The following is a 17,173-nucleotide window of genomic DNA, read 5'->3' as shown; positions in this document are numbered from 1 at the left end:
CTCTATCTTCACATCAGGCATGGCAATAAATTTCAACTCTCTAGAAACTCAACCCTTCATTCAGTAAGTAACTAGCTAACAACAGAAGCTTCACAGGTGCAATGTAGCTAAATAAACTGTTGAATTACAGACAAGAAGGAAATCATATATACAGAGAACTGCCTCCATCATTGTTGGGGATTTCAATTCAGCAGGAGCCCTTGTTAGAGGATGTGCTCCTAAGCATATGCAGAGTGTTAAATGAATGCCAAGTAATTAAGTAGCAGAAGGTCCCATTAAGAAAATAGATATTCATGATATACTTTTCTTTGATGCAGAGTATAATAGCCAATCTATCAATGAATGCTAACAGATGTTTATTGTAATTGAAGTGTAAGTTAGGTTTATTAAGAAATACAGAGGATAGGAAAGCCTCACTTCTGTCTAAACTACATCTTGAAAAGAGGAAAGCACAAAAGGAGACCAGGGAAAAAGGAAGTTCCCTTTTGTCTTTTAAACACAGAGACTCATTTAACTATCAACAGGCCAGGTGAGAATCAGACACAAGGGAAGTGGGTGAACAGCCTTTCTCTTACCTCTCTCTCTCTCATCATTTGCTCTAGGACTCACAACAGTTCTTAAGCGCAAAGAGATGGTGCAGTCTCCAATGTGCAGAACGTATGAAGTCCTTGTGTGCATAAGCCCAGTGTTTGAAATGCTGGGCCTTTCTTCCTGCCCTTTCCAGTCAATGAGCTTTCAGCCCATTCTTTTTTCCTGCCTTGAAAGTCAGAGACTTCTCTTTCAGGTTTATAGAACCACGTTGTAGCAACTTGCAGTGCTCCAACTGGCCTATGCCACGGACTACTCCTCTTTCATCTGGTTGCAGGGCTCTGTGCCTCCATCACCATTCCTTCTGTGGCTGCTGGAGACAACCGAACTACAAACCAAAGTTTTCTTTCTTCTGTTTTAGGCTCAGGTAGTTGCTATTCCTGGAGAGCCAGTTTGTGTAGTGGTAAAGGCACCAGGCTAGAAACCAGGAGACCCTGAGTTCTAGTGCTGCCTTAGACATGAAGCCAGCTGGGTGACCTTGGGTCAGTCTCTCTCTCTCAGCCCTGGGAAGGAGGCAAGGGCAGGCCACTTCTGAAATCTTGCCAAGAAAACTGCAGGGACTAGTCCAGGCAGTTGCCAGGAGTCAACACTGACTCAAAGGCCCTCCCCTACAAAAAAATCATTCCTACTGCTAACCTTGTTGCTGGTTCCCATCAGGTGATCTCTGTCTCCCTGCCTGGTTCTCCTCTCCAGGACACACACAGGCTTGTTAGAGAGAAGAACCTCACTGTTTTCCCCTCTCAAGTAGCAAGATATTGCTCTTCTAGGCAAGCCTCCACACCTATTGGAGATGAGAAAAACCTAAGGAAATAGGGATCCTTCACCCTCCCTGCTCCTCTCCCCTTCATTGCACCTGCCCTTACTTCTACTTCCCCAAGAGCAGCCTTCCTGTGGGGGCAGCAGCTTTCAAAGCCTCATGCTTTCATCTCAAGGACATTGCTGAGTGTAGAGAACTCTTTGGACAACTTGTGAGACTTACTGACCTCATTCTCCAGCAAGGTTGAAGGATTAGATGAGCTTAATGGAAAATCTCTTTATATCCCTGCAGTTAATTACTGTGCTTCAAGCATCCATCCTCTGATTAGTGAAGGGAAGATAAAAGTTTAGACCTCCTGCTCTTTTGGCAGTAGAGAAACTACTGAAATAGGTAATTTCAGAAGCACCAGGCCACATGTTAGAGGCATATCTCTCCAGCTTTCCCCAATCATTTTGCTAATTTCCAGAGGAAAAATATAAAGGTGTGATAGGCTTCCAGCATAAGAATCTCCCATACGGCCTAGGTTTCCAACTAGTTTCCCAGCAGAGCCTTGTTCGTTATGGCTGTTGTTATGTGACAACCATTTGAGCTAGGCCAACCAGGAAGCAGGTTCTACAAGTCTCACTGGAAATCTTTTTTTATTGAGGGAGACTATAGTTACAGAATATTGAAAGCCTGACTGTTTTCCCCTCTCTTCCTCTCTCTCTCTCTTATTTTCTTGTAAATTAAGAAGGAGTCAATCTGAGGCTTCCTTTTTTCCCCCTCAGGCTTTCTCTGTTTCCTGAACTTAACACATGTTTTTCCAAGCAACATCTCTGTCAGGTTATTCCAAGGCCATCTCTGTGACTCTACAGCAGGGTTTCCCAAACTTGTTAATCTACCTTTCCCAAAATTTCATTGTATTGTTTTCATTGTTCATTTGTGTTCATTTTGGTATTTGGATTTTTAGGGGAGGTGTGTACATTAAGATTACACTAAAGGGAGGTGTGATGGCAAAACATTTAGGAACCCCTGCTCTAGCGCCAGGTAAGCTTTGTAATTACTGTGTATAATTATTATCAGCAAGAGTGTGCTCCATAGGTTCTTTTGCCAATATGAGAAGATGCAAAGGACTTCAGGATTTCCATTCTTTCAATTCTGAGTAGAACTTCAAAAGGTATAGCCTGTTATGTTTTAAACTTGAACAGCCTGCAGCTTCAGGATCATATGAAACCACTAAACATCCTCCACCCCTTCCTTCTCTTTTGCATCCCTGGAGCTTGCTCTGACTAAGCCACCTGATTTTGATGGTACAGTTGCCCCAAATTAGAGACCCAGTTTGGTCTAATGGTTAAAGCTCCAGGCTAGAAACCAGGAGACTGTGTTCTAGTCCCACCTTAGGCATGAAAGCTGGCTGGGTGAAGTTAAGATAGTACACTCTCATTTTGCTATACAGGTAGTCCCCGGGTTAAAAACACCCAGGTTAAGGACAACCCATAGTTAAGAACAGAGCCTATTGTAGCAAAATTTGAGTTAAATGCACAATGATTCGAGTTAATCACACAGTACCACTTATATTGTATAATATTGTTCTGGCTTACATACAAATTCGACTTAAAGACAGACCTTGGGAACAGAACTCATTCTTAAACTGGGGACTACCTGTATTAGATACCATGGATTACTGTATATATACAGAATCATATTTTGTAGTTTTCTGTGAAGAATTTGGAGCAAATTTTCTAAGTGATTAATGTTCTCTAAAGAGAGCATTGCCCTATAAATACTGTGCAACCCTTGAATATTTTAATAAAAGTAAAATTAAGAATCTGTAATCAAGGTACAGCATTAAATTTTTCATGAAGTACAGTATTCTGGCTTTAACACAGTATTACAGAAACTAGCATAGTAGTAGCTTCCTCTACCTTTCCCTTTGAAAATACAGGAATTTTCTGAAACATTGTGTCCAAAATTATACAAACAGACATACAAGAATTATAAAATAATGACAGTACAGGTATTGTTTATTTAGTTAATTAAAAATTTTAAACAGAAGTTAGTAGTGTGATCCTACTCTCCCTAAAAGGGCATATCAAAAGGCCTAGGATACTTTAATGGACAGAGAAAAAAAATATCTGGGTGAACAAGAGGCCTCTCTAAAGTAGCTACCCCCAAAATACGATGTGCTGGGGAATGGCTGAAGATTTGCAGAATCAAGGCCCCTCATCCCTCTGTCGTATCTCCAAACACAGAGGAGAATTAGGCCAGCCTGAGACCTGATCATATCAATTCCTCTTGTTGAAGGAGGAGGGGAAAGGAAATAGAAATGGCCCTCACATTCCCACCATGATTCAGCAGGACTTAGGACAGAGAACCGCATTTTCATTTGGACTGAAAACTACAGAGGTTTTCTGGGAAGAATCAGGGGAAATAGGTGTGGTCAAGGCAGAAAAGAGTTGTGCTTGGGGGAAGAAATCACATGACACTTCATTTTTTTCCCCTTAAGTTGATTCTTCACTTCATCTAACCTCTCATCTTATTTAGATGTAAATCCACTAACTTTAACTTACAGTAGAAGAGAGGGGGCTGAGAATGCAGAAAACACCTTGGTGCCATACATAGTGCCATTCATGTGCACTTACAAATTAGAAAATGGCAATTCTGTGCTGCAGTACTTACATCATGACAGCCTTAGAGCAGATGTTCCTATTGCCTAAGGATCTAAAGCTTAGGTAAAGATTCCATGGCCCTTATGCCACACATGGTCTCCTGGCACCGTAATTCTAGTTCTCAAGAACAACCCCCCCCCCCCCGAGGATAGGATGAAAATATTCAGATCCTTTTTTGCATTGGGGAGCTTGGAAGGTGGTTTAAAGGACTTATGACACCCTTTGAACTCTCTAAATACTGACACCTCCCCAAACTGTTTTTTCCCCACTTATGGGGATTTAGAGGCAAATTGAGCATGAACAATATTTTTACATTACTGTTACATCAGCCTCTGTTTTGTGTTTCAGTGGACTGACATTAAGTAATGTCATAAAAATATTGGTTATACCCCAACAGCCCTTGGCCAGGGCAGACAAGCCAAAAAAGATTGCTCACCCTGATCTAAAGCATATCGCAAACAGTTATACATATCAATCAAAGTGAAATGTGTTTAAAAAAGACAAGGCAAGACAAATGGTTCAGTCCTAAAAATTGTTGCATCAGCAGTGCCACATCATAGAACTGTTGTAATATTACAAAACGATGTGCTGTTTTATCTAAACGTGCCACCTTTTTTCATCGCCTTTATCCAAATCAATTGTAAATATGCCTACAGGAGATTAGAAAAGAACTTGCCAAAATCACATTGAATTCTTACCTTTGTGACTTCATGCCCCCTTTATGTCTTCTTCTCTTTAGCTCATCTGGGGCATTTTAACTACATATGAAATCCAAGCAACATTAAGTGCTTTAAGGGTGAAGTTAGATGTTAGTCTGGTGAAACTAGCTCAGTGCAATGGGTATGTGTTCAAGTCCGCTAACTCAGTACAGTACAGTGGTTTGCAGAACAAAATGAACTACAAATGAGTCATCCATATTTTAGCCTGGCATATTTTTGCACCCACTCTGTTTATGGTTCAGTGTGTCATGCAAACTTGGGCAACTGAATTATTGGAATAAACAATGGTTAAGTTTACTGATTAGTGTATAAGAATCTCCAAGTTCTTAGGTATATCTGATGGCAGGAACTGAACTTGAAATATTTTGTAGGTAAAACATATGTTCTCAGATTACAGAATAGTCTTTGTTCCCGTTTTCTTTTATTTCAGCAGGTTAGATCTATTGGTGACTGTTCATAATGGATTCATCTTCCCCTATGTACTCCCAAATCCACTCCATAGAGTTAGGAGACTCCTCTGAAGCAGATTTGGGGGCAACTAAAGGGAAGTCCACTTGTACAAGCAGAACTCTGGTCACATGATGTCGGATGTGATCCAATGAAAAGCAGAACTTCTTCTCCTCTGACAAACGTTTTAAATGCTTGATGTTGTTTGGACTCTCCTTATATGACCTATTTCATCATTAACTATTAAAAATTAAGCCAGGGTAATATTACAATCCGTCATCATTCACTGGCAACAGAAGTTAGTCAGCCTGGATTTGAGGAGCTGGGATAACAGAGCAGAGCTATGCTATGCCAAGATATTATGCCAAGAAAAAGAGAGAGAACACCATTCTTGACATATAACAACCAAACAACGCTCCTCTGACATATATCTGCAGGGAAATTGGTTTTTTTACAGCAGTATTGGGAAAATACAGCTTGATCCAATATCAAACAGCATATTGGGACAAATCTTTTGTTATTAATGCACGTTAGCATCGTGTTAGAAGTACTGTAACTTGCAGTTTTGCAGGGCAGAATTGTCCCATCAGCTTTAAGCAGGGCGATCCCAGTAACTGGGAACTTTGGGTACTTCTCTTACTCGGCATATTTTTAGGACTGGAACATTAAGTTTCATTCCATGATGCATGATCGAGTGTCTCTATGTGGAGCCTGGACAAGTAGCCAGGGCTGTGTACTCACTTGTGACCATCTTTGTTTTCCAGTTTTTGCAATTGTGTAAGTGACAGTAGGCATGTATCCATGTCAGTTGCCACCTCTGTAAAATGTGGGGATTTTGAAAACTATTATATTGTAACAAGCCATTTTGTACATGTACAATGATATTAGCCAACCCCTTGTTCGTTTGCTTTATCTTAATCCAGCATTAATGTATGCAAGCATTTTTGGAAATGTATCTGCAATAATCCAAAGACTATATTCTGGAACAGCACGGTATCACATGCAGATGCTGCGTGTAAAAGAGTTCATTCGCTTTCATCAAATTCCCAACCCACTGAGGCAGCGACTTGAAGAATATTTCCAGCATGCATGGACGTACACAAATGGCATTGACATGAACATGGTATGTACATTTGCTTTTAGCAACTAATGCATGCACACATATACAAACCCAAATGGCAAAGAAAGAACACTGAACTTCGTGATGTGAAAAGGCTTTATTTCTAACGCTAACGACCCTTAACTCTTTGTTAATATTTTTTTATTGTTTTTATGTGTTGTTAGCCCCCCAGAGTTGTACTGTGATATGGTTAACCATATAAATTGATCTAATACATAAATAATCAATATAATATAGTATCATGCTTTGCAAAAATACCAATTTGACCTGTACAATTTCAAACCTCAGTTGTATACAAAACAGATTTCAGATTACTCTAGACAAAGATCACGAGCAATTATTCTAGAATTGATTCCTTACAAAATCAAGCCTTGCTACATAAAATGGTAACTGCAGATTTTTTGCTGAAAGTAGCATAACATCATACATAGTACGCGCCAAAATGTATTCAATGGATGATGAAAAGAACCATATGAATATCTGTTTGCCTTAAGTGAGATGCTTAAGGCAAAATATACCATATAATGTAATTACATATTTCCTTTTCTTTTTTTCAATGGAAAAGCAAACTCAAAAGCAGCAGTTGAAAGAAGAATCTCAAAGTGAGGAGTTAATTCTTTCTTTTTGCTCTCATTCAAGATCATAATATGCACTTAGCTGTTTTTCCATAGTAGCTGCTATGGGTGTGTACATACACGGACATATACACATGCAATTTTAATAAAGCAAAGCACAGGCAGAAAAACGCTCCAGTGCTCTTCTGCTTTTAATTATCATGTCCAAAGCTGCTTTTCAGTAAAATCAGATATTCCCACAGAGCAGGGGAGCATACATATTCATAAAATATATAATTTAATCCTAAATTAAACTGCTTTAAGCCTGATACAAATGCCATCAATGCTAGAGGGCTTTGCTGCAGTAAAATCAATCCATCTGGTCAAGGTTTGGGTCCAACAAGGTGATAAGATAGTTGCATTCTAATTTAAATTATAAATAAATAAATAAATAAATAAATAAATAAATAAATAAATAAATAAATAAATAAATAGGTGAGGGAAGCCATGAGTGTGTTTGTCTCAAACTGGAGCCATTTTTTTTTTTTTAAACCAACCATTTCTGAAATTGAGGCAAGTTTCCAAAGCTGTTTGCTATACAGCACATGGAACTTCAAAACCCCATCAGGCAAACCTAACTCCTTGGATGTATTTAGAGCAACGGTTCAAATGTGTTTTAATGGCCCTGTTCTCACATTTGATCTAATCATCCACTGTGCTGATAATATCTCTTCCCTGGTGGCTCTGCCCATACCAACTGAATTTAAAGCTACCATTTCCATCGTTGTGGGAATGCAGGCTCATAGTTCACTTTCTCCAAGAATAGCCTAATATCCCATGAGGCTTTGCACCAGAAGAGTACTGACTTCTGCTTTTGAACTCTCACCATTACAAAAAAATTGGTTTAAACAAGATCACAGAGAACATATCACAGTTGTATGTCGTTGTATGCCATCGACAGAAACAGCCTCACTGTACACTTGGAACGGTGCAGTGCTTCAGATTTGATTCCAAAAGGTTCTTTAGAAGGCCCAGGGGCATAAGTGTAACATTTGCTGCAAGTCTTCAGAGCAGCGGCACTATTTCTTGGGACTGCACAGAAAGTGCAACGGGCAGATGTGCAATCCTGAGTCGCAGCTGTGTAGCTAAAGAGCTACAGAGGCACTATTTTTCAGCTGCACCTTCTGGGAATCAGAACTGAAGTGCTGCACAGCCAACATCTTCCTTCTAAACTTATCACCTGAGAGCAACTTGCCTGCAGGTACCATTCAAAGAAATAAAATATTTTATAAGACGGTCCAGTAAACTGAAAAAAAGTTGAAGTCAGTAGCAAATATACAAATGATTTCAGGGAGGTGTTATGTTTCATTCATTACACTTAATTTCTGAATCCCTAAGATGGCTGTTGGAATGGCTGATTTTCTGCTATAAATCAAAAAAGGGATTCTCTTGATTTATAAAGGGAAAAAAGATATCAAAAGGATATTTTTACTACAATCTCTTTTTTCAGTTGTGCTGTCAGTATGAATGCAACAATAAGTATCCCAAATCAGGCAACTCAACATCAAAAAAGTCCTCTATCAGAAAATATTTTAATTCAGTCTAGTTTCTGTAACCATTAATATACTTGCTTTACACCTGAGAGAAGGTGTATTGAAAACAATGAAATTTACTTATAGGTAGACAGGTAAAGGAATTCACTGTTAGTACCAAAAGTCACATTATCAGAATTATTAAAAGAATATCTGTAAATGAAGTATCTCATTGTGAGCAACTATCAAAACTCTCAGAATGTGAATGGCCAAAGCTTCTAAAATAGTATTTGAGTTGGTCTGAAACCAACCTATTATTTCTGAAGTTATTAAATAACTGACTTGTCTCTATCAAAGCATTCATTAAAAGATTTGACATCTAGTTACTCCAATTAATATTGCTAAATAACTGGATGCTGTTCAGCTGAATAGTGCAAGGTGTAAGTTTTGGTGTATTGAAAAGCAATCTTAAATGGCTTGTCATCTCATATTCATCAGTACGCTTGGTGGGATGTCAGTTAGCCACTCCAGTTGCTGTTGCATGCACATGAGAAGGTATGAGACAGCTGCTTTAAATCCAAATGCAGCAATAAACATCATTCAGTGGCATTTTGTAATATTGTATTTCTTATGCTCATGAAATTCCATATATTTATCTTCAGGAGAATAATCAAATGAATTTTGATGCAAGGTTGTTGTACCAACTGTTTTTTATATGTTGTACTTATGAAAGATTTATCTTTTTCTTGTCTGCTTCATACCTTAATACATGGAATAACACCACCCACTGGTAAGAGCAGGAGGTATTTATATCCAATTTAATTCCAGTGTAAAAATGAATATCCCATGTTAACAACTGAGATTAAACTTGTTTTAGTGATTTTTCTTTTAAATAATGGTTTTTTTCCTATTTAGCAATGTGATTGATAAATAGAAGGGTATTGGCAAAATCAGATATGGGGCAACCAAAAAAGAAAGAAAAAAGCAAAACTGAAATCTAAACTGAAAAATATTTTGAAGGTACCATGTTTATGGTCTATGGTTCAGCCCCACAATTCTGATCATTCTTCTCTATCAAAAAAAGATTCTGTGCTTATGGTCAGCAGTTCTATAGAAATGTCACATTTGAATAAAGCCATCATGCCTATCACTCTATGCTTTCAGTTGTGTTAGGGTTTTTTCACTCCCACTATATGCATGCTAGTAGCAAAAATTAAAAGCTTTCTCTTTCTCTTAGAGCCATATGTACATGAGATGAACTCACATGTTCCTTGAATCACTTGATCATGCATAATAGTTAATTATGAAGAATCTCTCATCTGGCATCAGTAGCAATTACAGTAGCAGAGTTTTTGAGATTCAAGGGGAGATCACTTGACTATCCTAAGATGTTTTGGGCCAGGTTGAATTATGCAAACTGAGTGTAGTCTAGTCCAAAGAAAGAATAGTTCCTGCTGTGAAAAGCTAATGCATGCATTGTATAATTATATTCACTGTTAATGTTATGAAGGATTATTTAAAATGCTTTTTAAAGTGTTAATGTTAATATAGAAAAATAAAAAAAGGGAAAAAATACTGAGATAGGGCTCATGACAATAAACCCTTATGGCATATTTATTGAAAAAGGAGAAGTTAATACTTTTTCCATACCTTATTCCAAATGACTAATTAATCAAAAGAATGTTGTCCTTGTACTGAGAGAGGCTCAGAATATAATTAACTGTTCACTTTTTACTCTATTTCATCTTTTCTTTTCTTTGGTTATAAATTTCAATGTAGAATACACTTTTGAAAAATTGTGCTACTGATAACTTTATATGCAATGTTTGGATAAACAGGATTTGGGATTTACTTTAATCACAGTCCAAATTCTGAAAAAGAATGAACCTTTCGGTATTATCTTGGAGGACACTAGTGATTGGATAAAGTACAAGATGACTGAAGGAAAATCAGTGTCCCTGTCTTCAAAATGGGGAAAGAATCCAAGGAACTAGAGGCCATTCAGTCTAACTTCAATACCTGGGAAACTCTGGAACAGATCATAAAAGATCAGTCTGTATGTTCATTGAAAACAAGGCTATAATTACTAAAACTCATCATGGGTTTATCAAGGAAAAACTTTGCCAGACTGATCTTATTTAACAGATTATGGGAATGCTGTATACATAATATATCTTGGTGTCACCAAAACATTTGACAAAGTACCCCAAAATATTATGATTAACAAGCTATTTAATTATGACTTGGATGGCATGACAAAGTGAATACATAGCTGGCATAAAAGCCATTCTTAACAGGTTCTCATCAGTGGTTCCTCGTAAAAATGAAGTGAGGTATTTAATGAGATGCAACATAACTCAGTCCTAGGTTTTAAATAAGTCAGTATTTTTAATGACTTATATGAAGAGGTAGAAAGAATGCTTCTCAGATGACACAACATTAAGTAGAATATCAAGTACTCTAGAAGAAAAATGAAATTTGGAATGATGTTAATAGGTTAGAGATATAAGCTGAGAAAAAAAAATGGAGCAACATTTAATAGAGACAAATACAAACATATTTAGGAAACTAAGATGGGGGATGCCTGTCTGATAACAGCAGCTGTAAAGCATATCTTGAATGCAAATTGAATGCGAATCAATAGAGTGAAATGATTGTAAAAGGCAAATGCAACTTTAGGCTGCATCACTAGAAACAGACTTTCCAAATCACTGGAAGAAATACTTCCACTTTATTCAACACTGATTAGACCCCACCTCAAGTATCAAGTCCAGTTCTAAGTACCATAGACAACCTAGAACAAGTTCTGAGAAGGGCAGTGAGGCTGATCAGAAAACTAAAAAGTTAATTCCTTTGAAGAAAGATTGAGAAAATTGAGGGGGGATATAATAGCATTCTTCAAATACTGAAAAAGGTGCTAGATAGAAAGCCTCCATTAATCTAGACAGCTGGGCACAAAATAATGAATTCAAGTTACAGGAAGACAAATGGGATTTTAGAATGAATGTTTTTAAACAAAAACAGTAAAAAAAAGTTCAACATAGAATCAGTAATTCAAGATTATTTGGTTCCCCTTTGTTGGATATGTTCATGAGCAGACTACATTTGAATTCCTGCACTGAACAAGGAGTTGAATTCAATGGAGAATGATTCAACTCGATGATTCTATATTTTAAATGTTATCCACACAATATGCGCTGGCAAATAAGAAGTTTGCTGTAGCCAAAGGAGTTTGGTTTGTTTATTATGACTATTGGCTTTGGGCAATCCTGTGTTCTAGCCTTATTTTTTTAAACCACCTGGAGTCTTGGGAGCTGAGCAGTATAGAAATATATGTGATAAATAATTAAATAACTTCTGCTTCCCATAAGCAGAGTTGCAAATCCAGCCATTATTTGTCCTATCAGGTAGCATCTGAGCTGTAGAACGCAGCAGAAAGCCAACTTTATTATCTCTTGCTTGCGTTGCCTTTTACAGGTTTCCCCTGCTTCCCTTTGTTCCTAAGTCACTTCTTTGCCAACTCAGTTCTTGCAAACCCACCCCAAATTGTGATGGGCCAATAGCAAGGCAAGAGCCTGGAAAGTAAGATGGCCTTGGATACATAGCTAAGAGAGACAAAAACCATTATCAAAAGAGAGGACAAAAGAAGGCGCATATGTACATATCATTTGCACATACTGATTTATATCTGCAGATAAACATTTAAAAATAATTGCCTTGACTTAAAATGGAACAGTCCTGGAAGACTATGACTAAGTGGCCTGTATGTCTATTCAGTTAGATGTCCACATATTAACTCTTCTTGGGTGTTCCACAGACTTTATCATTAAATTGAATAATGCTTCAGATAAAGAAAACTATACAATCCTATGTAGATAAGTTTACGGTGGGCGACATATGCAGGAGACAAGGGAGGTCTGGGGTTAAGGCCAAGAGACCAGGACACACTAGGAAAAAAGGCACCTGCCCTCTGGAATGAGGAACTATCCTCCCACCCTGATAGCATTCTGGAGGGCCTTGAAGATCTGCCTCTTCTCCCAGGTCTTAGGCTAAGGTAGTTGGAGCTCCTAATGAGTATTGTGTTGGCTGGATCCGCCATCTTGCTTTTTAATCTGCTGTTGCTTATTTAGTTTTTTTGCTGGTTACATTTTTGAATGGTATTGTATTTTATTTTCTTTGTTAAATTGTGAGCTGCACAGAGTCATTTGGAGTCAGGCAGGCCTAAATCAAAGAAATACAAAAACCTTTGCACTTCTTCTAATTCTCCGTCAGTACATCAGATTGAGATCTCTTCTGCTCTGCTGTAGGCATTCAGTATTAACTAGTTTGCAAGCTGTTCATTACAGAAAGGCACAATTTGGAGCAGAGAAACACATGCCTGTGTTTCCTTTCCTAATTTTCATGCTTCCATGGATTTCCATTCATCAAGTCAACCATACTGATTTTGTAATCTTATAAAGATTAAAATGTAAAATATATCTCATCAGATTCTGAACATATGTTAGTTGAATGTCCTAGTCATGTTGGTTTGCAAATTCATATTCACAACCATAAAGCAATATTCATAACTTTTGTCCCATCTTTAATACTTAGAGATCCCTTTACAGGCTTAAAGCAGAAATGTGTGTGCTAAATGCAATAAAACTATACCACAATTTCACACAACCCAATTTATACTTGTTTGATTTTTTGAATTATGGACTGGTAAACAATAGCTGAAATCGTAATCTCTGGTTAAGCAGGCTTAATTGATTAGTACCAAAAATTATAAAATATCCTTGGTAGCTGCTACGTACCTGCTGCCAGGGTCCCTGCTCCTCTTGACTGCAACTTTTAGATATTCCTTCATAGGAAGAATAGAATAATATTTATGTTTCAAAAGGCTCAGATGACCATATTTTGATGCCCAAAGGCTCTCAAGTATGGTATAATGCAAAATCCACAAGGACTAATAAAATATTAAAGTTTGATGTGATCTAATCAGTGAACCCTCACAAATATCAAACAGAAAAGCCACACTGGGTGACCTCAGAACAGGGCAATTGAAATGATCAGTGAAAAAAATGGTGGTAATTTGAATGTTTGTACTTATATCTTTATGGATATGCCACGTCATGCCAGCCTTCGGAGACAGAATGGCATTTACTGAGATGACTCCTTATCAGTAACTAAAATAAAGTACCTGCTCTGTTAAAAGGAAGAACTGATAGCCTTGTTGAATTTCATAGCTAAACAGCCCAGTAAATAGATAATGAAAGTTGTAGTCCTAAGCATTCTATTCTCCATGCAAGCCCACAGAGATTTGATAGGGCTTATTAACAAGCAAATATGTGTGTTTACTTCAAATACCACAATCAAATCAACATGCCTTGCTTTATGGAAAAGTTTATGAAGATGATTTGTTTTATAAAAAAACAACAACCCAAGATTTGTTGTATGATCACAATGCAAATATCTTGTGACAGTTCTGGAAGATAGTACAGTATTTAAGATTGAAGCTGTTTCTTCCACCCTTCACCAATTCTCTGAATGTCGGTGCTGGGAGGCAATAGAAGAACACTAAGATAAATTATAAAGTAAGTGTAATTCCATATGAGAGTTTCTTTTGAACAATTCTCCCTTTATTTTTATTAACTTCTAAAATAAGCCGTATTTCTATCTCAATGTATACCTGATTTTTCATCCTTTGAGCATTATGGAATGTCTGCCTTCTCTTTCCATCATCTTCTATGCACTATCTTCCAACTTTATAGAATCAGTTACAGATGGAATGAGGATTCAAATATTATTACCCTCTGGTATTCTCAATTTTGTCACTGGATTAGCCTTCCAAATTCTGGCAGACAGACAGATAAAAAATGAAACACATTTCCTCTGCAGTGCAGGGTTATTACAACTGAGAAATAATGTTGTATTGCATTTAATAACAGTGATAAAATCCTTATTTGAAGTATAAAAAACTATGAACTGTTCTAAGGAGTGCTAAAATATCATGTAAAGCTTCTGCTTTCCTCTCTCCAGATTCACATATATTGATCTTGCAATATATTACCTCATAAAATAAGTCTATATATAGTTTCAATGCAGAATGAGATAGCTTAAATTAATCTTGATAAAGAGATTCATTCCATGGGGTGATTTGGGTTTCCTTGAGGTATCAGGGGTCGTCATAATATATTGAATCTAACCAAACAGGCTGAGTTTTCACAAAGAAGCCACAAAACATCTAACCAAGATTAAAGGAATGAAGCATGGCATGTCATGTCATTCCAGCTGCTAAGTCCTTACCTGATCTGATTAAGCAGGTTGTATGAAACCTGCAAAGATGAAGTATATGTACCTTTTGGCCAAGTAGTCCAATCTGATGTGATAAATATAGCCATGCTTTATTAAATCTTTCAGAATCAGGAGCTTCAATTGCACATTGCAGGTTACAGAAAATGCAGAAGCTGAAACAGTACTGTAATATTCCCTTTGACTTTCCACTGCTATGAATCGGGGCAGACCTCCTTGCACTGGGTTACAACAGTTTGTAGACTGAAGACATTAATGGCAATGATCAGATTTTTACTAGATAGAAAGCAGCAAATACATTGTAAGAAGTTTTTGTGAAAAGAACATTCAACAATAGGTTTTTAATGGGAGGAACCCAAGCTTGGAGAATAACTACTTTTATAGGGTTATGAGAACAGGTCCACCCAGTGGGGTGATGGTCAGTGGGTAATAAAGCTCATCTGCTCACCACTCCACTGGTTTTTTGGCTCTGGGCTCCCAAAAGGCAGCATGATATCTGGTTGGTTTGGATGCACTTGGAAAACACTAACTGCTTGTCCAGTGTAGTTCTATCGCTTATGGCTGATGGAGGATCATTTGAGGTGTAGAGTATATTCATTTACACTTCATTCATTTATGCTCCATTTTCCTCTTTATTATTCAGAAATAGTTCATTCATTAGTTAAAGCATAATTACAGTAGAATTACATTGTGTAATAAAGACTAGTGCTGTGACCCTGGAGTAGAGGCAGACAATGGAAATCAGACAACTGTCCTTCCTTTGAGTGTGAATGGAATGGGGTGAAAGGAGGAAGTTATGTGGATGCAATAAGTGCAATTGTACACAGAACAAGATGATAGTATTTAGTAGAATAGAATCCTTATAGTGCGAAGGAACACTGGGGCACCATAGTAAGGTTGCCCCCCGATCTCTTGTCAAAGGCATTCCAGTGTAAGGATCACACTGTGATTTACATTATTTTCTTTACCTTTCTTCTGTAGTGTAATAAACCAAAGATATATAACCTGTAATCTTGCTTTGTTCGGGGCTCTTCTGCCATTCTTTGGCGAGGAGCCCAGTGATCACTGTAGTTGCCAATAAATTTTACTTTGTTGCATCTATCTCCACTCGCTTCAGTTCCTCATTTAAAGTGGGCATTTTTCCCCACAACAGAGGGCTCTCAGAATATGCAGATCTAAGCTTACTCCACTCTAGTAGCACCTTTGCCTGCAACTCCCCTTACGTATGTCTCCTTTTTGCCCCTGTGAATTTCAAAGCCATCAGAGAACTAAAAGCTACATATTTCTCTACCATTGGGAAGGTAGAGATGAAAAATCTATGGCATGCGATTTTGTCCTAAGATTGTGTTTTTAACAGGATTTTATATTCTCAGGCATTCTCTACTGCAGATCTTTAAAATGGGAGAGCTCTAAGGAATGAACACAGGAACAGACCATAATTTTTCTAGAACACCTGTTTTCCACAGAAACCCCAAGACTTGGGGAAAGGGAATTAGGGGTAGAGAGACTAAACACTCTAAGCATTTTTTAAAAGATGATTCCAGTGATGCCTGATGGGTTTTTCAAATATTTTTTGTTGTTGTTCAGTCGTTAAGTCGTGTCTGACTCTTCGTGACCCCATGAACCATATTGCATCAGGCCTTCCTGTCGTTCACTGCCTCCCTGAGTTTGCTCAGTTTCATGCTCATTGCTTCAGTGATGCTATCTAACCATTTCATCCTCTGCCGTCCTCTTCTCCTTTTGCCTTCAATTTTTCCCAGCATCAGGGTCTTTTCCAAAGAGTCCTCTCTTTGCATTAGGTGACCAAAGTATCTGAGCTTGAGCTTCAGTATCAATCCTTCCAATGAGCAGTCAGGCAAGATAGAATGAAGAACTATTCCTCATGATTAAAATAGTCAACCATTCTTAACGACTAAGCATATCTAACATTAGCTAGTTTTGCCGGGTGAGAGACAGAGACAGACTGCTGTTGGCCTAGATATTTTGTTCTATGAAAATGTGGTCAAAATGTATTCCCTATAAACTCTTTCCACCCTTATGAGTGTATCTCCAAATACAATCATTTCTTTTAGTATGTTCTAACCAACTGGTTTACAAACATGATGAATGTGTGCAAATGTGTGGTAAGTGTGTGACATGCTTTGAATCCCTTCTATCAAGCAATGGCATCTGATGGGACACAGGAAGTGTGCCTTCTCTTTTGTGCCCTATGGAACAGCTAATCCCCTTGACCCTGTTGGCTTTTTGAAAGGCAGTGAAGAACTGGCTGTTCCTGCAGGCATTAGGCCAGGAGATTGAGTGAGTCTAACTCTAAAAGATATTTTTTAAAATGTTTTATGGGGAGGAATGCTGGTCCTCAGTTGCTATTTATTTTGCTTTTTGTTTTTATCTTGGTTTTTAAATTTGTTGCAAGCTGCCCAGAGTCATTTTGAACTGAGTGGCCAAAGACATTGAACGAGTGAATAAATGGCTCTTCCCACCCCACTATAATTAAAAGTTATCTCAAGAACTGTT

At 37.7% G+C, this 17,173-nt stretch overlaps 1 protein-coding gene across 7 annotated transcripts in view; it reads left to right on the top strand.

Moving 5' to 3' along the window:
* The window catches only part of KCNH7 (potassium voltage-gated channel subfamily H member 7), a 363,576-nt gene that overhangs the window by 297,621 nt on the left and 48,782 nt on the right, over positions 1-17,173 (top strand). For all 7 annotated transcript variants that reach the window (XM_088146656.1, XM_088146655.1, XM_088146653.1 and 4 more), the window contains one exon: positions 6,083-6,282. In XM_088146656.1, the coding sequence (XP_088002782.1) occupies positions 6,083-6,282 (200 nt within the window). The remainder of the gene's footprint in view (positions 1-6,082; positions 6,283-17,173) is intronic.

The sequence above is a fragment of the Python bivittatus genome, unplaced genomic scaffold (assembly GCF_059951505.1).
Source record: "Python bivittatus isolate LINGU-HERP-01145 unplaced genomic scaffold, Pbiv_v1 ctg000480_np1212, whole genome shotgun sequence".
In the NCBI taxonomy this organism is placed as follows: domain Eukaryota; kingdom Metazoa; phylum Chordata; class Lepidosauria; order Squamata; family Pythonidae; genus Python; species Python bivittatus.
Note: the sequence above shows the minus strand (reverse complement) of the source record. Positions and strands in the feature narration are given on the sequence as shown.